Genomic DNA, 27,031 nt, shown 5'->3' with positions numbered 1-27,031 from the left:
AGGGCAATATTGGCAGTTGAAACTGCAGCGACGATGCCAACTAACATGCTTACAAATTTCTACAACGGTTCCTGGAACGGAATGATGCCACTGCTTGTAGTTCAAAACAGGCTTACGAAGGTGAGCTGTTTACCGCCGCAGTAACTCGAATTCTGTATATGATGGAGCTTGTATCAGCGCAAGAAAATTTGATCGAATTTACATACAAACGTTTTGCAACAGGAATGATCTCACTAGATAAAGAGCCACCTACTTTGGTGGAAACTTCCCAGAAAATCAACGTTCAGTAAACAGAGGTCTGGACAAGGTGTACTATGTGGTACAGGGCTCTTCTATAAGAACCAAGAAACTAATTGCGGGTTACTTTCTTATTATCGTCTCCAGATCTTTCTACGTGGTGTAAGTTTACCTCAATAAAAAATTAAGTATTCTTTCTATTAACTAGTTGTCTCGAATATCTGTACATTTATTTTTGTCCGATTTGGAAATAAATAGTTGTTTTTTGATGTTCTTGTTTCTTAGCTGACGAAAACCGTTTTTAGTATAATATTCCGGTGTTTTAGTATTGTATTGTTGTACAATTCAAGAGATCGGTACTGTGAACGGACATAGATATTTGTGGACAGATTAGTGGCGTGTATGTAGCTGCTCTGATGTTTACAGATACTGCGAACAATGAGCGAGGGAACGTGTGCATTTCGAGATCACTTTTGCAAGGCCCCTCATTATAAAGCAGTTTTGCTTGATCTTCTGATTACCGCTTTTATTTTAGGCAGTATCACACAAAGACCAAGTCCTGGATAATAAAAAACACTAGGGAAAATGAGTGCTGTCATTGCTCAACGAACTGAGTAGTCCCAAGTGACTTTTATGTACAAAGACCCAACTGAACGTCAAGGAAAGCGATCAACAACGCAAGCCCACATTAAAAAAATGGATAGTTAAAGGATTTAAACCGATGTTTGTGAATAAATTGATGATATGTAGCAGTGTGTGAAAACCTGTCGTGCTTTGTTGACACAGTTTCAAAATGCCGTGATTTAATCACATGAATGTACTGTACTCTGCAGTTCATAGCGGAGGAATGCACTTTTCTTTTCTGTGAAAAATACACATTATGTGCAATAGCTGGGAAGGAACTGGTCTCTTGTTATGATATGCATGCGCATCGTACCAGAAATCCTGTTGGGAGCATACGTCTTTTGAAGGGCACGTGAACGGAAATTCTTAGTTGAACATGTGGCAGACACGATTAATAGCGCAGCTAGAAGACAATAAAGTCATGTTTCATGCGTGGTTACAGCAGGAATGAGTCGCCGCAGTTAACGCTTATAGAACCGTACATCTGCTCTCGACCGGGTTTCGTCAAATTAATTACGTTGAGCAGTGGCCAGCATTCCCACGGGGCAGGGATACGAACGTTAGCCTGCAAATTCCAGCCGTGCTCATGGTCTAGTGTCCAGACTGGCTCTGGCAGCGAGGCAGCTCGTAGTCGCTTTTTACGTTTAGGCTGTGAAGCATTCGAGGAAATGGTAGCATTTACACGATTGGTACTCGTGTATGTTACTTGTTGAACGGATAACAATGGCTTCCACCTTTCGAAAACCATGAAGCAGTTCGTGTTCTCTAATGAGTTTCGAAACGGTGGTTTTCGAAATAGTCCAGAAGAATGTAAAAATGTGACTTAAGTTCCCCGAACCCTCACCCCATACCCCGCTCTCAACCGATTACGGTTTTCTAGCATATTGTTAATTACATTCGCCATTACCGCAGTACAAATGTTAACAACAACACAAATTATTTGCAGTAAGTTTTCATCCGTAAGTGGGGCACAAAGTAAATTTGTAGGCGACCATGTAACAGTTATTGATATCACTGCACGTGTGTCAGTCCACTAATGAAGGTAGGAGGCCGTTATTTCAGACCCTAAAATCACATATTTCTCATGAATGTGAACTGCGGGATTTTCAATGGCGCATTTAGAATCACAATGCCCTTTTTCCGTATACGTTGAAAGTTGCCACCGTCGACGAAAGAGCTCCATTAGATAAACAGTGAGTTCAGGATAATATATAAGCTCCTAGATTTCGTATATGGTTCAAACGAGCGAAAAGTTTTCGAATACGAGATAATACGCAAACGTGTTTGTAGTTAACTGCGAGCTAATGATAACAACGTTTTTGTCTAGGTATTGCAGCAACTGTTTTTTGTCACTATTTCGAGATAAGCACTCGTCACGGAACTTAACAGGTAAAATGGGAAAAGAAACTTTTTTCAGAAGCAAATGGCAGAAGTGCGACTACGTAGAGGAGGTCTGCCAACATTTTTAGTTAATCTAGGAAAGTTACTTCATGCCTTCCCATTTACATTTTTGAAATTTGCTCACATACTGATTAGTTGCATGAGCATCGTAAAATGTATAATGTAAGAAAGAATACATAATGTATACTGTTAGAAAGAATACATTCTTTTTAGACGTGTCTTACTACCACATGAACCCGATGTAAAAGAAATACACTCCTGGAAATGGAAAAAAGAACACATTGACACCGGTGTGTCAGACCCACCATACTTGCTCCGGACACTGCGAGAGGGCTGTACAAGCAATGATCACACGCACGGCACAGCGGACACACCAGGAACCGCGGTGTTGGCTGTCGAATGGCGCTAGCTGCGCAGCATTTGTGCACCGCCGCCGTCAGTGTCAGCCAGTTTGCCGTGGCATACGGAGCTCCATCGCAGTCTTTAACACTGGTAGCATGCCGCGACAGCGTGGACGTGAACCGTATGTGCAGTTGACGGACTTTGAGCGAGGGCGTATAGTGGGCATGCGGGAGGCCGGGTGGACGTACCGCCGAATTGCTCAACACGTGGGGCGTGAGGTCTCCACAGTACATCGATGTTGTCGCCAGTGGTCGGCGGAAGGTGCACGTGCCCGTCGACCTGGGACCGGACCGCAGCGACGCACGGATGCACGCCAAGACCGTAGGATCCTTCGCAGTGCCGTAGGGGACCGCACCGCCACTTCCCAGCAAATTAGGGACACTGTTGCTTCTGGGGTATCGGCGAGGACCATTCGCAACCGTCTCCATGAAGCTGGGCTACGGTCCCGCACACCGTTAGGCCGTCTTCCGCTCACGCCCCAACATCGTGCAGCCCGCCTCCAGTGGTGTCGCGACAGGCGTGAATGGAGGGACGAATGGAGACGTGTCGTCTTCAGCGATGAGAGTCGCTTCTGCCTTGGTGCCAATGATGGTCGTATGCGTGTTTGGCGCCGTGCAGGTGAGCGCCACAATCAGGACTGCATACGACCGAGGCACACAGGGCCAACACCCGGCAACATGGTGTGGGGAGCGATCTCCTACACTGGCCGTACACCACTGGTGATCGTCGAGGGGACACTGAATAGTGCACGGTACATCCAAACCGTCATCGAACCCATCTCTCTACCATTCCTAGACCGGCACGGGAACTTGCTGTTCCAACAGGACAATGCACGTCCGCATGAATCCCGTGCCACCCAACGTGCTCTAGAAGGTGTAAGTCAACTACCCTGGCCAGCAAGATCTCCGGATCTGTCCCCCATTGAGCATGTTTGGGACTGGATGAAGCGTCGTCTCACGCGGTCTGCACGTCCAGCACGAACGCTGGTCCAACTGAGGCGCCAGGTGGGAATGGCATGGCAAGCCGTTCCACAGGACTACATCCAGCATCTCTACGATCGTCTCCATGGGAGAATAGCAGCCTGCATTGCTGCGAAAGGTGGATATACACTGTACTAGTGCAGACATTGTGCATGCTCTGTTGCCTGTGTCTATGTGCCTGTGGTTCTGTCAGTGTGATCATGTGATGTATCTGACCCCAGGAATGTGTCAATAAAGTTTCCCCTTCCTGGGACAATGAATTCACGGTGTTCTTATTTCAATTTCCAGGAGTGTATATGAAGTTTCCAGAACGAATTTTATTCTACAGAGTAGTGTGCACTGATATGAAGCTTTCCTGGCAGATTAGAACTGTTTGCCGGATAGAGACTCGAACTCGGGACCTTTTCCTTTTCGCAGGCAAGTGCTCTACCATCTAAGCTACCCATCTGCAGAAAAGCTTCTGTGAAGATTGGAAGGTAGGAGAGGAGGTACTGCCGAAATTAAAGCTGTGAGGACGGCTCGTGATTCGTGATTGGCTAGCTCTGATAGTAGATCACTTGCTCGCGAAAGGCAAAGGTCCCTATTTCGAGTCTCAGTCCGGCACATAGTTTTAATCTGCCAGGAAGTTTAATTTAGCAATTGTATGTAAAGCGACATATGTATTCTCAGAATTCTTACACTTTACTTATCAAAAACAGTGGTTTAGTATGAACAACGCTCTCTGGTGTCTATGCTGACGAAAACATATTAATATGTCACATTCCCATCCAAGTTACTTAAAACTACAGCGCCAAACTGCTTAAAATCTATTATACGTAACTGTGAACTCGAATACGACATATAAATTTATCGTACTAACTGTATTCATAACTATAACGACATACATAAATAATACGTATTTGTAAAGTGTTACGTATTATCAATTAATAAAATAATTAAATTACCTGATATAAAGTGTAACCAACACAGTCAGTCGTCGTGGTATACATGCAGCCTGAATCCAATCCAACATTTTGAGGCTTTCTGCATTCTGACGACTACGAAGCTCATTTATATTTACAAGTCGAACCAAAGTAACGCTACGTCTTCATCAGCATATAACCTTTCTTGTATAAGCAGTATACCATAGGTAACTAAGACAATATGTGACAGTCACGAATACATATAAGCGGTAACATATTACGTGTATTAAACGACATTCGTTCATAGCAACGAATTGGAAATACAGTCCTGGAAATTGAAATAAGAACACCGTGAATTCATTGTCCCAGGAAGGGGAAACTTTATTGACACATTCCTGGGGTCAGATACATCACATGATCACACTGACAGAACCACAGGCACATAGACACAGGCAACAGAGCATGCACAATGTCTGCACTAGTACAGTGTATATCCACCTTTCGCAGCAATGCAGGCTGCTATTCTCCCATGGAGACGATCGTAGAGATGCTGGATGTAGTCCTGTGGAACGGCTTGCCATGCCATTCCCACCTGGCGCCTCAGTTGGACCAGCGTTCGTGCTGGACGTGCAGACCGCGTGAGACGACGCTTCATCCAGTCCCAAACATGCTCAATGGGGGACAGATCCGGAGATCTTGCTGGCCAGGGTAGTTGACTTACACCTTCTAGAGCACGTTGGGTGGCACGGGATTCATGCGGACGTGCATTGTCCTGTTGGAACAGCAAGTTCCCGTGCCGGTCTAGGAATGGTAGAGAGATGGGTTCGATGACGGTTTGGATGTACCGTGCACTATTCAGTGTCCCCTCGACGATCACCAGTGGTGTACGGCCAGTGTAGGAGATCGCTCCCCACACCATGATGCCGGGTGTTGGCCCTGTGTGCCTCGGTCGTATGCAGTCCTGATTGTGGCGCTCACCTGCACGGCGCCAAACACGCATACGACCACCATTGGCACCAAGGCAGAAGCGACTCTCATCGCTGAAGACGACACGTCTCCATTCGTCCCTCCATTCATGGCTGTCGCGACACCACTGGAGGCGGGCTGCACGATGTTGGGGCGTGAGCGGAAGACGGCCTAACGGTGTGCGGGACCGTAGCCCAGCTTCATGGAGACGGTTGCGAATGGTCCTCGCCGATACCCCAGGAGCAACAGTGTCCCTAATTTGCTGGGACGTGGCGGTGCGGTCCCCTACGGCACTGCGTAGGATCCTACGGTCTTGGCGTGCATCCGTGCGTCGCTGCGGTCCGGTCCCAGGTCGACGGGCACGTGCACCTTCCGCCGACCACTGGCGACAACATCGATGTACTGTGGAGACCTCACGCCCCACGTGTTGAGCAATTCGGCGGTACGTCCACCCGGCCTCCCGCATGCCCACTATACGCCCTCGCTCAAAGTCCGTCAACTGCACATACGGTTCACGTCCACGCTGTCGCGGCATGCTACCAGTGTTAAAGACTGCGATGGAGCTCCGTATGCCACGGCAAACTGGCTGACACTGACGGCGGCGGTGCACAAATGCTGCGCAGCTAGCGCCATTCGACGGCCAACACCGCGGTTCCTGGTGTGTCCGCTGTGCCGTGCGTGTGATCATTGCTTGTACAGCCCTCTCGCAGTGTCCGGAGCAAGTATGGTGGGTCTGACACACCGGTGTCAATGTGTTCTTTTTTCCATTTCCAGGAGTGTATGTACTGACTTATGTTGATGTAATTTCGTCTATATGAAATAATTTACACCTTAAGTATTTGTGGAAATAATAAGCACAAAAGAAATATTGTTCCTTAATAAAGTTCTAGCAATTTGTATTATTCGTTTACAAAGGTTTCACAGTTTATTTTCACCGAGAGGTTCCCTGCTTGCACGCTACCGAACTCACTACAACTGTTTCGGAGATTTGTTCCCCAATTTCGCATCCATAGCGTCACTTGTAGTTTTTATTATTATATTTATCGTAAGAGTTTTATATATTACCTATTACGCTGATTATGGGCACCTACAGCTTCGTTGATGTCTCAAGGAAGTAAGGTTGCGTAAATTTTTGCTTTATTACTTTATCTTACTTTTGACCCCACCCTAAGACCAGTGTCAAAATATCCCCTTATACAATTTCTGTACAGGCACTAAGAATCATATGAAAGAATTTCCGAGCCCTTTTTGCGTTAGTGGATTCATTATTGTATTATGTAATATTTGTGTATTTTCTAGGACCATATACATCATACTTTCTCCGCTCACAAATGATGCGAAAATTGTGATAGGGAGCTTTCTGTATTAAAATTTTTTAACTTACTGTTTTTAAATCCCGATATTCTTAACTAACTACTTGTTGTTGTTGTTGTTGTGGTCTTCAGTCCTGAGACTGGTTTGATGCAGCTCTCCATGCTACTCTATCCTGTGCAAGCTTCTTCATCTCCCAGTACCTACTGCAACCTACATCCTTCTGAATCTGCTTAGTGTGTTCATCTCTTGGTCTCCCCCTACGATTTTTACCCTCCACGCTGCCCTCCAATACTAAATTGGTGATCCCTTGATGCCTCAGAACATGTCCTACCAACCGATCCCTTCCTCTGGTCAAGTTGTGCCACAAACTCCTCTTCTCCCCAATCCTATTCAGTACCTCCTCATTAGTTATGTGATCTACCCATCTAATCTTATATGTGGTATATTTTTCTGTACAGCCATCTGAAGTAGGGCGCTAGGTGCCTGAAACCGGTAAAACAATATTATTTCTTTTGTACACGTGGTTGAAGAGTTTTTCCACAAGTAGAAATATAGTTGCTGATGATAAATACTAAACCTTAAGCATTGTATCCACAGCGTTTTGATAGTGCAGAGATCTTAGAGGCACACAACACTTTTGAGTTTAATTGAAACGAAAGTACCAGAAAGAACATTTTCAGTGTATCATGATGTAGTTTATGCGAGTTGACGCCACATGCTCAATAGCGCCATTAAGCTGTGATTATGTGGCATTATGTGAGCTGTTGTGAAGATGTTGAACAAACAGCGTGTTAATGATAATTAAGTATGTAATGCACTTCAAATGTCCTCTCCCTTTGAATACAAGATACCCGAGGGTTGCAACAGGCTGTAATAAATAAATATTTCTTGGCAGCCCCTCTCGGTGAAGCTGTAGTTTTTTTTCTCTTTTACTGATGCGCGTTTGAACAATGATTTCCAAATACTTGAGTGAAATGTGGGACTAAAGGCACAGGATGAAGAGGGAACTCACTTTTATCTCAAAATTATCCGGTTATTTGTTATGTCGAAGGAAAATTTTATTTCAAGTTAGGAAATGAATTTAGGAAAAATCGTTGCTGATAAATCGATTAAAGCAACCTCACTTCCCCCTGACTCAAGGTGGGGTCAGTAGAGAATCTTCTCAACTTCTTTCTTCTGATGTTCTGAATGTTAATCATGAGATTCTGTATATAATTCTTACTCAAATACAATAAACCAGGTCAAAACGGTTACTATCTATAAGCGTGACATTTGCTTCCAGGGAAACTGCGAGATTTCAGTGAACAGCGGAAACGCTAAGGTCTTACCAGCGTTTGAAGAAGTACTCGATTCCATTGGCTCGAGAGGAAAATTTCAGGCGAAGCTCAACGTCGTCTTCAATTTCGTCGGCCCGTGTATCAACTTAATAAGTGTGTATGTTTTCTATCTCGCAATGCAGACCCCTGATCACTGGTGCCATGTTCCTGGCAGAGAAAATACCAACATGTCGCTGACGGAGTGGAAGAATTTCACAATCCCTAGGTAAGACTTACATAAAAATGAACGTTTAGCAACTGATAAAAGTATATATTTTTTATGTAATTCGTACTACGTGTCTCAAGACACTTATCCGTTTTACCAAAGGGTAGTGCATTACGTGGAGTGTTGTTATGCGATCTTCACACAACAGTGGGCCCAAGTGTTGGATCCACCATACAATACTGAGATGCAGTATTTCAGTAGCATTGCTTGAATAATGGTCTGTAAGAATCATGTAGTTAATAGCCACAGATTGGCAGTATTGTCTGTACGAAGATTTTGTTGCATCCGAACGAACCTCTTGAAAGGAGGAACAGTTGTTAACCTGCTAGACACGCATCCGGCAGACGCGGAATAGAGATCTTGTACAGACATCCATATTCAAGTTTTCCATTGCTTCTCCGAAAAAGTGCAGAAAAATGCAGGATGACTCTTTCAACAAACACTCAGTGCTTTCCATGGTAATCTGAGTAAGTATCTTTGAGATGAGATGTTCAACCTCTAGACCTATTATATGTAGAAATGCGGAAGGTGAAATTTTGAATCGTATAGATACTGTTAAAATCCCTGTTCTATTAACTTCTTTCGTTAGCTTAAGCGTCTGAAAATGCAATACACGCATACTGAAATGCGTCTGCTTTTCACCTGGAGACATTCCATCGATACGTTAACATGGTGCTACCTCTTCTTATCCGCAAGTTCACACACGTTGACACGTTGGTATCGATGATGCGCTCTCTAGAGAAATTCTCTGGCCTGTCGAATGGCGCGATACGTTTTACTCGAGGTTCTGTGACTTGCAGCAGCCAATGGAAAGCCATCGACAAGGATTCGTTTTGAACTTAGGGTGGTGTCGCCCAACAAGTCCTCTGTCTTGTCTTGGTTCCCCTCATTTATGAGGTCGGCAGATGATTTCGCATCATGTTGAGGCACGTCTGTTGGTGATGTCAATACATGCTATTAATTTAGGGATAACAATATCTCCAGCAGTCATGTGGGATAAAATAGATTTTCAATCTTGTGTATATGGAACGTAGAACTTCTACTTTTACTTGGCGTTCGCATTTAATATGGAATTTGGTTGTCAGTTCAATGGTATGAGTAGTGCATAAATGCGGACTAGAATGTCAATAGATTCTATAGCCATCCATGACCACACAATACACTAAGAACCAGTCTCATAGTTACAAATCAGCTGTTTTTTTTTGACATCCTTATGTAATGTATCCTACAAAGCAACCTATTTCTTTTGTACTTGCTTTGAATCTTTATGTTTATTAATGAGTTTAATGTAGATCTCTTTATTCCATAAATGGAGGGATTTTCCTAATTACCCTTTCAGTGACACATACTGTGCTTTTAAGACAGTTTTCTGAACTTGTTTCCTATTTCCTGAAACCATGCGTTCATGTGAGCACACTGTTTGTAAAAGGTCATAGTAAATTCTAATACTCTGTTTAATGGTACCGCACATTTCCCAACGTCACAGGTATTATGACATATTATGGTAGTTTTCACTGTTTATAGGTAAGTCATTACAAGTCAGATGGAAACTGCAGCAGAACAGACCAAAAAAACGCAATATATCAGCTTTCAACAAATTTTTCGTTGTGTGAAAAACTATTTTAGCTCAATTGATTTGCGATGTTTAAACGCAGCCGTAGAAATTTAATAGACGTGTTCCGGCGTAAGTTTTTTCAAGGGGTAGCTCTGAACGAGTGGAAAGTGGCCAATGCACTTCGTGAATTATTGAACAGTCTAACACTCTGACTTGTTCTGTAACTACGGCTGTATCAGTCACCGACAAATGTTGCTCTAACCAGCTGAAAAATAATACTCATGAATTTAGAGTTTTCCTTATGTATGGTCGTAGAGCTTAAGTCAGTGTATGTGAAGTAACTGTGGCATGTATAATGCAATATTAAACATGTGTTATGGAATTTTGTGTACATTATTTCTGTAACTCTCTGAACAACATCACAATCACTATATGTCTGAGCAGGCCTTCATTCATTATGGGTAGTTTTATCTAGTTATGTTTATCTGCTCAAGGGTCGCAGTATCTTACGTGGATATTATCACTTCATCCTTAGTTATAAATTAATAATGCTTTGTTTCAAAGAAATATTTATCCAGAAATATTGTGCCTCCGGCATCATTGGTTAGAATTTCTTATTACCTATTTTTGCTACCATTATGCAAAAAAGTTTAACGACCTATACTTGTAATATTGTTATCTAAAAGTCTTGTATGACATTTGATACAAACGCTTCGCGTCTGACGCAGGGAAGAAGATTCTTTCAGCAAGTGCCAGATGTACAACCAGAGTGATGACATTCACTCGAGCAGTAAAAACCCTGTCCAGTGTCAGCACGGCTGGGACTATGACGATACGTGGTTCTCGCTGACGGTCCCTTCGCAGATGAACTGGGTTTGTGACAACAGGCACATAATAAATGACGTCTTGTTCTACGCACAGAATATCGGAGTGGCTCTGGGACTGCTCTTTGGGTACATAGGCGACATGTAAGTATTCGCCCATTGTGCTTAGCGTGATACTGCAACCATATTCTTCCTTTTATTCTTAGTGACTTACCAAGCCCAAATATATCAGAAGAGATCGCGCACTAGATATTGAAATATTAGTGAGTTTATGCTTCTGTATCTGCGCCTAGGTTATTTTAGATTGATAAGTCTAATTTTAGCTACTAAATAGAAGTTTAGTGTATTAAAAAATTAAATTCGGACATTCCGCAGATACCGGTGCACGAACAACCAAAGTCCTGCAAGTTATATGCACATTTTATAAGCCGAGAGAAAAGTTACACATCTGGAAGTTAAACTTTATTACAGGCTCCGACAGTTAGATATGTTTCCAAGGAATTATTTCACTTTCGTTTTCTGATTCCTTTGAAAAATTTGCCATTTTCTTGGGATTGCCTGGATAGTGGTTCTCGGTCGCATTCTTACTGGGAATACCGTGCTCTAACTCCCAGGCATTCAGCTAAGTTTGAACGTTTCCGTGCCTCGGAGTACAATATTACATACCGATGTTTCGTGATCAGTCTCACGGACATGTTGGACGACGCAGCTTCATCCCTGTCAGGCAAAGGCTAAATTTTCCAAAAATATTCTTATAATTTTATGTGAAACAGGACATTTTAAGCTACCTCCTAAACTGCCATAAGGGATAAGAACCACGTTATGCATTGACAAGAAGATTACATTCAAAATGTGGAGCTTTCCTTTCCGATCCAACGTATCGCAAACCCAGTGTTGACTCCACTGAAAGGAGACTGACATCCTACTGAAGAAAAGTAGCTTTCCACCAGAGTCTATGGAGTTCCACAATTGTTTCTGTCCTATCCCACCTAGATTGAGGGTCCTTCGGAAGATCCACAGAGAAGGGGTTCATCTTCGGTTCATTGTCCATGAGTTTGGGGCTCTGACATGTACCAAAACGCGATGCTACTAGGCTGAGCCCACTACTAGTTCGATGTGGCGTCACATCACGAGTCATGCGGAATTTTTATGTAAATTACAGGGATTATCTTTGAATGGCTCTGATATTGGAAATCTGATGTGCTCTCACACTCTGCTCGCTTCCCTCTGCCTCATTCTTGACGTTTAAATCAGGCTAGGTTTGTTCTTCAGCTAACGAAGCTATTTCGATATGTGCCGTCCTCACACTTTATTCGATTCACAGTTCTATGAAGCAAAATCCAACCTATCTACGTAAGATTTTGAGAAACTTGCCGTAAGGTCATTTGCATTCAAACATGTGTGCTTTTTCGTATACGCACACAGTTTTGTCGCTTGACTTCATAGAAATGAGAATTTAAACAGCTCCCTATAATATCTTGATCAATCCACTCGAATATTTGTTTCACGATGGAGGTGGAAAAATAATGGCTGCCTTCTCTTATTTGATGTACTAGTCATGATAAAAGCTGATGGTACATTGGGACATGCCGTCTACAGCAACCAAATTTACGTCCATTTGTACCTTCATGCTGCCATGTTTCACTACTCCACTCGGCGCGGAGAGGTACTTCCTACATAGCTCCGTAGGAAAGGCGTCATCACAGACACTGAAAGATTATGATGACTTGAATGTACAGTGTCTGTTCATTGGAAAGAACAGACACCACGTAAATCCAGCAGCTGTGAAAAACTATACAGGGTGAAAAGTTTTTAAACCGACAATTTCTGGGAGATTGTAGGGGACATCAAAACAAATATTTTTTCCCTAATGTCATTTTTTCCTATGAGAAATATTTAAACCGGTAGAGGAAGATTTCTCTGGTGGCAAATTAATTAAACCAACAACCACTTTCCCATTTTCTTATGACCAAGAGACAACACATTAACACAACCCAATTTCAATTACAGTAGATTTTCAAAAATGCCTCCATTGACACGTAGACAAAGGTTACACCGTCGGATCATGTTCTGTCTGACACTGGAAAACCCCAGTAGTATCCTGAATTGTTCCTGATGCTGCTACTATCCGAGCAACCAGATCCTCTTCTGATGCAACAGGAGTTGCGTAAACAAGGTTGCGCATCTCTCCCCACACAAAAAAGTCCAGAGGGTACATATCTGGGGATCGAGCAGGCCATGGTACAGGACAACCTCTGCCAATCCACGTTTCTGGGAACCGTCGGTCCAGGAATCGACGCACACGATGACTGAAATGTGCCGGCACCCTGTCACCCTGGAACCACATGCGTTGTCTTTTAGGGAGCGGGACGTCTTCCAGCAATTCTGGCTATGCTGTGGCGAGAAAATTGTAACAGTGCCTGCCATTTAATGGCCTCGGTAGTAGATACGGCCCAATTAAACAGTCCCAACAACACTGCCCCACACATTAACGAAGAAACGCACTTGACGAGGGCTAGTAACTGTGGCATGTGGGTTATCCTCACTCCAAACATGTGAATTGTGCATGTTGAAGACTCCATCACGCACGAACGTTGCTTCATCGGTAAACAACACAGAGGATGAAAATGCAGGATGCATTTCACATCGTTCCAGGTACAACTGCGAAAACTGTGCTCTGGGTGGATAATCAACTGGTTCCAGGTTGTTGACACGCTGTAAGCGAAATGGGCGTAACAATTGCTCTCGAAGGACTAAAAAATGGTTCAAATGGCTCTGACCACTATGCGACTTAACTTCTGAGCTCATCAGTCGCCTAGAACTTAGAACTAAAATAAACCTAACTAACCTAAAGACATCACACATATCCATGCCCGAAGCAGGATTCGAACCCGCGACCGTAGCGGTCGCTCGGCTCCAGACTGTATCGCCTAGAACCTCACGGCCACTCCGGCCGGCTCTCGAACAACTGAAGAGCATAATACGGCCTTCACTGGTTTAAATAATCCTCATAGGAAAAACTGACATTAGGGAAATATATTTGTTTTTATGTCCCCTACAGCCTCCCAGAGTTTCTCGGTTTAAATACTTTTCACCCTGTATGTAAACTGAAGGGAGATCACTGCTATCAACTGCAGCAGGACATTAAGCGGAGTCAGCGGCGACAAACGAAAATGTGTACTTCACCAGCATTCGAGCCCGGAATCTCATGCTTACTAGGGAGGTGCGGCAACGACTGCGCCATCTGGGACACAGTGTTATCGCAATTGCACAGACTATTTCGGTACGCTTTGCGGCCGACCCACAGTCCCATCAACAACAGTGATCCCCCTTCAATCTACATATACTGTTTCATAGCTGCTGGATTTACGTCGAGTTTGTTCTTTAGAAGAAACGACACTGGCATTCAAATAACTGATAAGCCTGACTGGGCCCCATGGAATCGACGAACAAACGTTAGTTTCTCAGCCTGGAAAGACTACACGGCACCCTGCGCTCATCAGGATTGTGTTTCGCCACCTTACAAGTCTGAGACTGGCTAACCATCTTCCACAGATTACGGTACAGTAGATGGAACTTGTAAGAGGCTTGGGTGCTAGTTTTGTCTACCTGGACACCCTCTGCAGAATCTATATTGCCAAAAATGTAAATTTTCTCGCTGCACAAAGTCAAACTTTGACGGTTTGGCACCGCCGTGCTAATTCAAACATTTTGGGCTTGGCAGTCAGATCTGCCTTTCTGAGGTGCACCAGCACCTTCCACAAGTGTTGCAGATGTTTGGGTAACAACTTGCTATATCATACAAAGTAGGCTTTCACGGCCGGTGTTGTCTTCAGTTGAAACTTCTGGGCTGGGAGGCTGTGGTCGATGTATAAAATTTCCACCTGAAGTTTCGTCCCCATCTGCGGGAGACATCTTCTCAGGTCATCCGGCTACTGCCACTGAGGCTCCAGGTACTCTCGTGTTTATTGAGCGCATAGAGGGCACCACTATTCGTCACGTGGTGCCGACGGTATGCCTATCTTTGCAAGGCGTCAATGTTCTCGATTAAGAGTAATCGATTGTCATTCTGCTGGCACAACATCGACATCCATATTTTGTCCAACTTTAAAACTTTCTGTTTCCTAATTAAATTGTTATGGTGTTTGTGAATTTCTGTTGCTTCTCTATACATGCGCTCATGATAATGGGATGTTCGTGCCAGAACGCTTGTCTCATTGAATCCAATTTCGTGATTCCCATCTCGAAAACATGCTCAGCTACGGCCGATTTTTCGATGTGTCCTAAGCGACTGTTTCTTTTATATTCGGCTAAGCTCGTGTTGTACACTTCTTTTCGTTGCTCCAATATATACTTGTCCACAACTGCATGGAATTTAATATGCCCCAGCTGTTGCTAGGGGATGTCGGACGTCTTTTGCAGTTCTTAATTATTCCTTAATCTTCTTGATGGGTCTGAAGATTATTTCGATACCATACTTGGCTACAACTTTCCCGATACGGTCCGTGACCTTATCAATGAACGGTAGGAAAACTTTTCCAGTAGGTGACCGTTGTTGCTCTGGACTTCTGGCTCCTTTTCTGTTTTGATGGAAGGCTCGATCAATTTCCTTGCTGGTATATCCATTTTTCATGAAGGCTGACAGTAGGTGATTCAGTTCATCTTGTAAGTAAGGCTGCTCGCAGATTTTGTTGGCTCTGTCCACCAAGTTTTTCATGACACCTCTTTTTTGCCTAGGATGGTGGTTAGATTCCTTGTGGAGGTATCGATCCGTGTGAGTGTTCTTTCTATATACCTTGTGGCCCAGCGTCCCATCCACGCGTTTAATTACAGACACATCCAGGAAATTGAGTTGACCGTTGCTCTCTTTCAAATGGTTCAAATGGCTCTGAGCACTATGGGACTCAACATCTGTCATCAGTCCCCTAGAACTTAGAACTACTTAAACCTAACTAACCTAAGTACATCACACACATCCATGCCCGAGGCTGGATTCGAACCTGCGTCCGTAGCGGTTGCGCGGTTCCAGACTGAAGAGCCTAGAACCGCTCGGCCACACCGGCCGGCGTTGCTCTCTTTCTCCATCGTATACTGTATCTTCCGGTTAATGCTGTTCAGATGCACCAAGAAGACATCCAACTCTTCTACACCATGAGTCCACACTACAAATGTGTCATCAACATAGCGGTACTACACTCCTGGAAATGGAAAAAAGAACACATTGACACCGGTGTGTCAGACCCACCATACTTGCTCCGGACACTGCGAGAGGGCTGTACAAGCAATGATCACACGCACGGCACAGCGGACACACCAGGAACCGCGGTGTTGGCCGTCGAATGGCGCTAGCTGCGCAGCATTTGTGACCGCCGCCGTCAGTGTCAGCCAGTTTGCCGTGGCATACGGAGCTCCATCGCAGTCTTTAACACTGGTAACATGCCGCGACAGCGTGGACGTGAACCGTATGTGCAGTTGACGGACTTTGAGCGAGGGCGTATAGTGGGCATGCGGGAGGCCGGGTGGACGTACCGCCGAATTGCTCAGCACGTGGGGCGTGAGGTCTCCACAGTACATCGATGTTGTCGCCAGTGGTCGGCGGAAGGTGCACGTGCCCGTCGACCTGGGACCGGACCGCAGCGACGCACGGATGCACGCCAAGACCGTAGGATCCTACGCAGTGCCGTAGGGGACCGCACCGCCACTTCCCAGCAAATTAGGGACACTGTCGCTCCTGGGGTATCGGCGAGGACCATTCGCAACCGTCTCCATGAAGCTGGGCTACGGTCCCGCACACCGTTAGGCCGTCTTCCGCTCACGCCCCAACATCGTGCAGCCCGCCTCCAGTGGTGTCGCGACAGGCGTGAATGGAGGGACGAATGGAGACGTGTCGTCTTCAGCGATGAGAGTCGCTTCTGCCTTGGTGCCAATGATGGTCGTATGCGTGTTTGGCGCCGTGCAGGTGAGCGCCACAATCAGGACTGCATACGACCGAGGCACACAGGGCCAACACCCGGCATCATGGTGTGGGGAGCGATCTCCTACACTGGCCGTACACCACTGGTGATCGTCGAGGGGACACTGAATAGTGCACGGTACATCCAAACAGTCATCGAACCCATCGTTCTACCATTCCCAGACCGGCAAGGGAACTTGCTGTTCCAACAGGACAATGCACGTCCGCATGTATCCCGTGCCACCCAACGTGCTCTAGAAGGTGTAAGTCAACTACCCTGGCCAGCAAGATCTCCGGATCTGTCCCCCATTGAGCATGTTTGGGACTGGATGAAGCGTCGTCTCACGCGGTCTGCACGTCCAGCACGAACGCTGGTCCAACTGAGGCGCCAGGTGGAAATGGCATGGCAAGCCGTTCCACAGGACTACATCCAGCATCTCTACGATCGTCTCCATGGGAGAATAGCAGCCTGCATTGCTGCGAAAGGTGGATATACACTGTACTAGTGCCGACATTGTGCATGCTCTGTTGCCTGTGTCTATGTGCCTGTGGTTCTGTCAGTGTGATCATGTGATGTATCTGACCCCAGGAATGTGTCAATAAAGTTTCCCCTTCTTGGGACAATGAATTCACGGTGTTCTTATTTCAATTTCCAGGAGTGTATTTAGCAGGCTCTTTACTAACAGTCTGCAGCGCTCGCTGTTCGAAGATCTCCATAAAGACATTGGCAACAGCTGGGCTGAGAGGGCTTCCCATCGCCACCCCGTCGATCTGTTCGTAAAACTCGTTGTTGTACCGGAAATAAGTTGTCGTCAGGCAGCGGTTAAATAAAACAACTATATCAGTCGTAAAGGTATCTGTTATATATGAAATAGTTTCGTTTACAGGCACCACGGTAAACAATGACACTACATCGAAGTTCACAAGAAAATCACTTGGGCTGACGTAAATCTCCCTCAGTTTTTCAATAAAATGCACCGAGTTTTTAATGTAACTGTCCTTTCTGCCGATGCGTGGTTGCAGCAAGAAGACGAGATATCTGGCCAGCTCTTGCGTTGGAGACCCTATGGCACTCACAATCGGTCTCAACGGGACCTGTGGTTTATGTACCTTTGGGTGTCCGTTTTACAGAGTTGTTTTTTATCATTCGAATAAGAAGAAGATTGTTTCACCAGTTGATTGGTATTTCTCAAAATTTTGGTTGTAGGATCCGTTTGAAGCTTTTTGTGCGTAGTGGGATCCAAAAGGTCACTAATCTTCTTGTGATAATCTTCGGTGTTCACCAAAATCGTAGCATTTCCTTTGTCAGCTGCAAGTACAACAACGCTGTTATCCGCATTGATCTCCCACAGTGCCATCCTTTCCGCTTGAGACAAATTGCTGGTAGGTGGTTTCGCTTGGCGTAATATTCTGGCTGCTTCATTCCTGATTTCATCAGCGGAATGCTGTGATAACAAACGGATTCCTGCCTCCAAATTTGCTATAATGTCCTCCGTAGGAACCTTTAGTGGCGTGACTGCAAAGTTGCCTCCTTTCGATAGAACTAAATGTTACTCTTTTGTTAATTCTCTCCTAGAGACATGTTAATCACAGTTCTAGAGTTGCCAGCGATTGATGTTTCACCTCTGCCTTTCTGTAGGCTATCGAATTTCCTCTTCTGCCTTTTAGCTGCCATTTCTGCACTGAGCTCCATGGTCCTGAACGTTACGGTCCGCCTTATTCCAGTCATAACACTGCATTATGTTACTGATATATAAATGGAGATATAAAAGCTTACTGCTAGCCTGCGCTAGTTCTCGCCGCGTCTGGTGAATTCTTTCCCGCAGCATCGCTAGTTGCATGCGGTTGTAAATACGGTGCTTTTAATCATGCAATGTAGGCTTTCACGGCCGGTGTTTTCAGTTGAAACTTCCGGGCTGAGAGGCCGTGGACGGTGTATAAAATTTCCACCTGACGTTTCGTCTCCATCTGCGGGAGACATCTTCTGAGGTCGCGCTCTATGCGCTCTATAAATGCGAGAGTACCTGGAGCCTCAGTGGCAGTAGCCGGACGTTGGAAAAATGTATAAGGTGATTGCCTAACATGTAATTGATCCGAGAGTTGGATTACGATACTGTATCCTGTTAGTGAACCATACCTTATTAGTTAGTATCTCGGGAAGACTATAAGCAAATCATTTAAGTCGGTTGGAAACAAATGTCTTACGTCAAACTCACCAGAGCAAACATCATCTATCCTGCGCCCTCCCCCCGCCCTCCCACCTCCCAGGCAAACAGGCATGCTTGTGTAATACACACATCAAGAAAGTTTTGCATCACCACGTTTCCGAGAATTCAGGAACCTGTAAATAAAATTGGAATAGAGATCAAGAATAGAGATCAACATAAACGTCATTTTATTGCTCACGAAAACCACACACTACATGTTGTACCACCGTACAGCGAGGCCTTCAGAGGTGGTGCTCCAGATTTCTGTACACAGCGGTACCTCTAATACCCTGTAGCACATCCTCTTGAATTGATGCATGCCTGTATTCGTCATGGCATACTATCAACAAGTTCATCAAGGCACTGTCGGTCCAGATTGTCCCACTGCTCAACGGCGATTCGGCGTAGATCCCTCAGAGTGGTTGGTGGGTCACGTCGTCCATAAACAGCACTTTTCAACCTATCCCAGGCCTGTTCTATAGGGTTCATGTCTGGAGAAAATGCTGGCCACTCTAGTCGAGCGATGTCATTATACTGAAGGAAGTCATTCACAAAATGCGGACGATGGGGGCGCAAATTGCAGTCCGTGGACATGAATGCCTCGCCAATAAAATGCCGATATAGTTGCACTATCGGTTGCAGGATGGCATTCACGTGCCGTACAGCCGTTACCGTGCCTTGACTACCAGTGGCGTACGTCGGCCCCACACAATGCCAACCCAAAACATCAGGGAACCTCCACCTTGCTGCACTCGTTGGACAGTGTGTCTAAGGCGTTTAGCCTGACCAGGTTGCCTCCAAACACGTCTCCGACTATGTTGTGGAATATGCGGCAGTAGTCGGTGAAGGGAAGGTGATGCCAGTCCTGAACGGTCCATTCAGCATGTTGTTGAGACCATGTGTACCGCGGTGCATAGTGTCGTGGATGCAAAGACTAACCTCGCCATGGACGTCTGGAGTGAAGTTGCGCATATTGCAGCCTATTCCGCTCAGTTCGAGTCCTTACACGACGTCCTGTTGCTCCACGAAAAGCATCAGTTGACATGATGGGGTTGGTGTCAGGATTCCTCTGAGCCATGATTCGTAGGCAGTGGTCATATACTGCAGTAATAGTCCTCAGGCGGCCTGAGCGAGGCATGTCATCCACAATTCCTCTGTATCTCCTCCATGTCTCAACAACATCGCTTTGATCCACTTAGAGACACTTTCCTTGCTGAGAGCCTTTCCTGGCATAAAGTAACAATGCGGATCGGATCGAACCGTGGTATTGACCGTCTAGGCATGGTTGATTTGGTGAAGCCTGCCAGTTTTGCTTACGAGATGAAGGCAGAGCTCACCATCTGCAGCATCGTTGACAGAACCGACTGCGGACCTTTGGTGCAGAGCCGGGTGGTGGGTCTGAATCAGAGGCTCAGACGGTTTTGCGACCGTGTTGGCTGCAGATTCCTTGACTTGCGCCATAGGGTGGTGGGGTTTCGGGTTCCGCTGAATAGGTCAGGAGTTCACTACACTCAGCTGGCGGCTACACGGGTAGCGGAGGCTGTGTGGCGTGGACTGGGCGGTTTTTTTGGTTAGAAGGCCACGGGAAAGTACGGGGTGGGCTGCAATCTCAAAGGGTGCATGGCAAACACAGGACGTGCTTGGATCAAGGAGCAGTCGGAATTGTTGTTGTAAATTGTTGAAGTTGTGCTGGAAAAGTCCCTGAGCTTCAAGCGCTAAGAGAAAGCACAGTAGCTGAAATCGTTGTAGGTACAGAAATCTGGCTAAAGCCTGAAATAAGTTCTGCAGAAATTTTTACGAAGTCTCAGATGGTGTTCAGGAAAGATAGATTAGGCAGAATTGGTGGTGGAGTGTTTGTGTCTGTCAGTAGTGGTTTATCTTGTAGTGAAGTCGAAGTAGATACTCCGTGCGAATTGGTATGGGTGGAGGTTATACGTAACAGTCGAACTAACTTAATAATTGGCTCCTTCTACCGACTCCCAGACTCCGATGATATATTTGCTGAACAGTTCAGAGTAAATTTGTGCCTCGTGACAAATAAATACCCCATTCATACGGTTATAGTTGGTGGGGACTTCAACCTTCCCTCGATATGTTGGCAAAATTACATGTTCAAAACCGGTGGTAGGCAGAAAACATCTTCCGAGATTGTCCTAAATGCTTTCTCCGAAAATTATTTCGAGCAGTTAGTCCACGAACCCACGCGAATTGTAAATGGTTGCGAAAACACACTTGACCTCTTAGCCACAAACAATCCAGAGCTGATAGAGAGCATCATGACTGATACAGGGATTAGTGATCACAAGGTCGTTGTAGCTAGGCTCAATACCGATCTTCCAAATCCACCAGAAACAAACGCAAAATAATTTTATTTAAAAAAGCGGATAAAGTGTCACTAGAAGCCTTTCTAAGAGACAATCTCCATTCCTTCCGAACTGACTATGCAAATGTAAAGGAGATGTGGCTTAAATTCAAAGATATAGTAGCAACAGCAATTGAGAGATTCATACCTCATAATTTGGTAAGAGATGGAACTGATCCCCCATGGTACACAAAACAGGTCCGAACGCTGTTGCAGAGACAACGGAAAAAGCATGCGAAGTTCAGAAGAACGCGAAATCCCGAAGATTGGCTAAAATTTACAGACGCGCGAAATTTGGCACGGACTTCAATGCGAGATGCCTTTAATAGGTTTCACAACGAAACATTGTCTCGAAATTTTTGTAGAAAATCCGAAGAAATTCTGGTCGTATGTAAAGTACATAAGCGGTAAGACGCAGTCAATACCTTCGCTGCACAGTGGCGATGGTACTGTTACCGACGACTGTGCCGCTAAAGCGGAGTTATTGAACGCAGTTTTCCGAAATTCCTTCACCATGGAAGACGAATGGAATATTCCAGAATTTTAAACACGAACAGCTGCTAGCATGAGTTTCTTAGAAGTAGATACCTTAGGGGTTGCGAAGCAACTCAAATCGCTTGATACGGGCAAGTCTTCAGGTGCAGATTGTATACCGATTAGGTTCCTTTCAGATTACGCTGATACAATAGCTCCCTACTTAGCAATCATATACAACCGTTCGCTCACCGATAGACCTGTACCTACAGATTGGAAAATTGCGCAGGTCGCACCAGTGTTTAAGAAGGGTAGTAGGAGTAATCCATCGAACTACAGACCTATATCATTGTCGTCGTTTTGCAGTAGGGTTTTGGAGCATATACTGTATTCAAACATTGTGAATCACCTCGAAGGGAACGATCTATTGATACGTAATCAGCATTGTTTCAGGAAACATCGTTCTTGTGCAACGCAGCTAGCTCTTTATTCGCACGAAGTAATGGCCGCTATCGACAGGGGATCTCAATTTGATTCCGTATTTCTAGATTTCCGGAAAGCTTTTCACACCGTTCCTCACAAGCGACTTCTAATCCAGCTGCGGGCCTATGGCGTATCGTCTCAGTTGTACGACTGGATTCGTGATTTCCTGTCAGGAAGGTCGCAGTTCGTAGTAATAGACGGCAAATCATCGAGTAAAACTGAAGTGATATCAGGTGTTCCCCAGGGAAGCGTCCTGCGACCTCTGCTGTTCCTGATCTATATACGTGACCAGGGTGACAATCTGAGCAGTTCTCTTAGGTTGTTCGCAGATGTTGCTGTAATTTACCGTCTAGTAAGGTCATCCGAAGACCAGTATCAGTTGCAAAGCGATTTAGAATAGATTACTGTATGGTGTGGCAGGTGGCAGTTGACGCTAAATAACGAAAAGTGTGAGGTGATGCACATGAGTTCCAAAAGAAATCCGTTAGAATTCGATTACTCGATAAATAGTACAAATCTCACAGCTGTCAATTCAACTAAGTACCTGGGTGTTAAAATTACGAACAACTTCAGTTGGAAAGACCACATAGATAATATTGTTGGAAAGGCGAGCCAAAGGTTGTGTTTCATTGGCAGGACACTTAGAAGAGGCAACAAGTCCACTAAAGAGACAGCTTACACTACACTCGTTCGTCCTCTGTTAGAATATTGCTGCGAGGTGTGGGATCCTTATCAGGTGTGATTGACGGAGGACATCGAAAGGGAGCAAAAAAGGGCAGCTCGTTTTGTATTATCACGTAATAGCGGAGAGAGTGTGGCAGATATTATACTCGAGCTGGGATGGAAGTCATTAAAGTGAAGACGTTTTTCGTCGCGGCGAGATCTATTTACGAAGTTTCAGTCACCAACTTTCTCTTCCGAATGCGAAAATATTTTGTTGAGCCCAACCTACATAGGTAGGAATGATCATCAAAATAAAATAAGAGAAATAAGAGCTCGAACAGAAAGGTTTAGATGTTCGTTTTTCCCGCGCGCTGTACAGGAGTGGAATGGTAGAGAGATAGTATGATTGTGGTTCGATGAACCCTTTGCCAAGCACTTAAATGTGAATTGCAGAGTAGACATGTAGATGTAGATGTAGATATTTGAGCGGGTTTAGTGACATCTCTGAACAATCAAAGGGACTGTGTCTGTTATACAGTATCCACCGTCAAAGTCCGTCTTCAGGAGATCTGGAAACCGGGGTGATGCAAAACTTTTTTTGATGTGTGTATAAACCTGAGTGACGGCCGAAACCTCAAATAAAATATCCCTCCCAAACAATCTAAAATTAACGCTGACTTTTGAATGAAATCACACCGAAGCAAAAGTTCAATACTCCGACCATTCACCACAGACATAAAAAATGGCCACGAAAAATCATTAATCTTAGAAGACACTCTAAACAATGCCACCAACTGAACCACGTGGCCTTTCAGTTCTACAGCTCCTAAACAGAGGTTTAATATCAGAAAATTTACATTTATGTCCATGCCGCGAATCTCACTCATGACTTAAAAAGTAGATGCTGTTACTCGAGTCCAAGCTGGTGCACAAAGGCTCATGATTGATGTTTACAGAAACGCAAGGGGGTGACTCACTTGTTGCTACCCTCGGTCCATTAGAATCACGTGGCAAGTTGGACGACCGACGTCCAGCCCTTCTCCTCTGGCGTCAGCTGTCCGAATATTTCGTTCGGTGCACTGTTAGGCGAAATGACCCGGCACACCACAACGATAACAACTCCCCTTAACGCCGATGAAGTTTCTAACCAAACCTTTACCCTCGTCTTATCGAACCGACGGCTGTACCTCGCCGTCTCCCATTTGATCAGCCTGTTCTACCCCTTCCTCATTGCTTACCAAGTGACGCAACACGCTGTAATTATGGCGCTTGTCTGAAAAAAAGTGCGGGAATAGTCCACCGGTTTTGCCATAAGGAAGTTGGTCAAAACTACCTCCGATTCCGGCAAGTTCACATCGAATGCAAATTGTCCCCTTACATACGTCGCTGACATAATCAGTCAATGACTCTTGTAGGTGTTTCACGAAAAACAAATATTGATTCATTATGTGACCTTGGACTCCACCTGACATCCGCTCTCTCAGAATCCTGGCGTGCAACTCCCAGAGTCAGTGCGGCTCCTACAGAGTGGTGCTCATCGTCTCAGCCAAAGATCCATAGCACAGCGGATATCAAAGTGGTAAAATGACTGCCTGAGGGACTTCAAATACTGTAGCCTACCTTCGCACGTCCACAGTAAACCAAAAAAATCTTGCTAGTAGCAGCAAAGTATCAATAGCGAGAGAATCTACTCCCTCGAAAACCCTCATGAGGGAATCAGGTAGCTTATCAAAGTGGTACAACAGATTATCTCAATTGCTACACCTTGCACGTGCATAGCTACTGATGTTTTTTAGTGCCAGATACGTTCCCTCTCCACTCACTTCTCGCTTCTTATGCGACTCTAAGACACTTAACCTAAACTGACACAGCGTTACCTGGGACCGCAACTCAAACCCGAATTCTCTTTTGAAACAATATCAAATCCAAATCCCCAAAACGAGTAAACTAAAGAGCAATCTGAGCCTGAAACCGGGAGACCTGTATGAAAGTGTATTCCAGAAACCTAATATTTTTCTATAAGCCGGATAGGGGATCAATGCTGTGTTCAATAGGAACACTCACATGAGCTATTCAGCCACTGCCACCTGTATTGGACTCTACGCTGCTACCCGCAGCCCTGCTGACAGCTAAGTGACCTTCAACTCCTCAGATTGCCAAGAATATGAAGTTTACTGCTTAGCTGCTCCTTCTTCAGACAGCGCACTTCCACTACAGCTCAGTCTTCATGCTAATGACAAGAACATCTGACAACATAAAGCAAGGATAGATTCTGACAAAATGCAAAAAACGGTTATAACGTTGCTAGGAGGATATTACCGTCAACTATCAAAAAACGAAGAGAGCTCGGTTCAAGATTAATAATCACCACCTCCTAGGGCTGCCACACTCTGCTACCATTTTGATACATAGCTTGCCGTGCCTGGTTGCCCTGAGATCAGAAGAAATGGACCAAAATTCTATTGAACATCATTCGTGGTACCAACAAATTGTAAAATCCATTTACTGGACATACATCAATAAAATCAGTTTATGCACTGGGTTTCTCTCCACAATGATGATATGGAAGGTACAATATGGATCTCAAGTATGGAATAATGGAAGTGTGTTCCACATTAAATCACCTAACCAACGCATTGATTATTCAAAAGATTAATTCTTGCATGAGCAGCTACTATTCTTAACATCTCCTTAAGGAAAATCATTGGAAACGTTGCTAGACATAACAAGTCGTCAAACTTAGCAAGAATAAAAAAAATATGTACATAAGTAAACTCATGTTGCCGTTAAGCCACTCAATGACATAAAACAAATAGTGGGAAAAGCAGGCGCCAGGTTGAGATTCATAGGAAGAATTCTAAGAAAATGTGACTCATCGACGAAAGAAGTAGCTTACAAAACGCTTGTTCGTCCGATTCTTGAGTATTGCTCATCAGTATGGGACCCTTACTAGGTTGGATTAATAGAAGAGATAGACATGATCCAGCGAAAAGCAGCGCGATTCGTCATGGGGACATTTAGTCAGCGCAAGAGCGTTACGGAGATGCTGAACAAGCTCCAGTGGCGGACACTTCAAGAAAGGCGTTACGCAATACGGAGAGGTTTATTATCGAAATTACGAGAGAGCACATTCCGGGAAGAGATGGGCAACATATTACTACCGCCCACATATATCTCGCGTAATGATCACAACGAAAAGATCCGAGAAATTAGAGCAAATACGGAGACTTACAAGCAGTCGTTCTTCCCACGCACAATTCGTGAATGGAACAGGGAAGGGGGGATCAGATAGTGGTACAATAAGTACCCTCCGCCACACACCGTAAGGTGGCTCGCGGAGTATAGATGTAGATGTAGATGTAGAATGGCTAGTAATATCTTCTGACGCCACTCAGACTTTCAGTATGTCTTGCAGACAGTCAACAACAATACCCAGGCCTCGCCTCTCTGAGACATAAATATCAACAGGTCATATACATGAACATTAACAGCCATTAAAGAAACAGTCCCGAGGTCCAGTTAGCTTTAAGTGACAAGCAATGAACCCAAAAGGTCGCCAGACGTTTTTAAGCTAACGTCTGGAACAAAACAATTATTTACGGCCTAAATAAATATTTACAACAAACCAGGCTTGGGTTCTAAACATTATGGGATCCCACAAAGAAAGAATTAACATAAGGCTCACACTTGAGAAAGGGAAAACACAGTAATAACTATTTCTAAATGTAATAACGCATTAAACAAAGGCCATTTTGAAGATCAGCGCCAAATGCATCCAACCTAAACTAATGTAAACAAAATCACACAAAAGGTGAGGTCACAGCACTAATAATGAAATTAAGCTTGTGAAAGGAGCTGTTCGTACCCAAAATATTTCAATGTGAATTAGCCTAATTGTATGTATGACTACTAGATGGCGCGCTCGTTGCAGTGCCATGTTCACCTGGCCGCATTTGTTAACGCGGGCACCAGAGTACGTTTTGCAACCTGCACCACGCAAGTAACGAACAGCCCTTAGTGGCTCGCCATCACAGTATTCTTTATCTGAAATATCTTTGTGCCTAATGCCCTTTTGGCATATTTTTTATTTTATAAATGACATACAAGTACTGTAATACTTTACAATGATTCCGTACTTCCCT

General features: G+C 44.7%; 1 protein-coding gene across 1 annotated transcript in view; it reads left to right on the top strand.

Annotated features, from left to right (window-relative positions):
* The window catches only part of LOC126252180 (solute carrier family 22 member 7-like), an 85,515-nt gene that overhangs the window by 32,549 nt on the left and 25,935 nt on the right, over positions 1 to 27,031 (top strand). Inside the window, exons 3-4 of the mRNA XM_049953050.1 lie at positions 8,109 to 8,368; positions 10,652 to 10,891. Coding sequence (XP_049809007.1) covers positions 8,109 to 8,368; positions 10,652 to 10,891 — 500 coding nt within the window. The remainder of the gene's footprint in view (positions 1 to 8,108; positions 8,369 to 10,651; positions 10,892 to 27,031) is intronic.

The sequence above is a fragment of the Schistocerca nitens genome, chromosome 4, assembly GCF_023898315.1.
Source record: "Schistocerca nitens isolate TAMUIC-IGC-003100 chromosome 4, iqSchNite1.1, whole genome shotgun sequence".
Lineage (NCBI taxonomy): Eukaryota > Metazoa > Arthropoda > Insecta > Orthoptera > Acrididae > Schistocerca > Schistocerca nitens.
The sequence above is the reverse complement of the archived record's forward strand: the minus strand, read 5'-3'. Positions and strand labels throughout refer to the sequence as shown.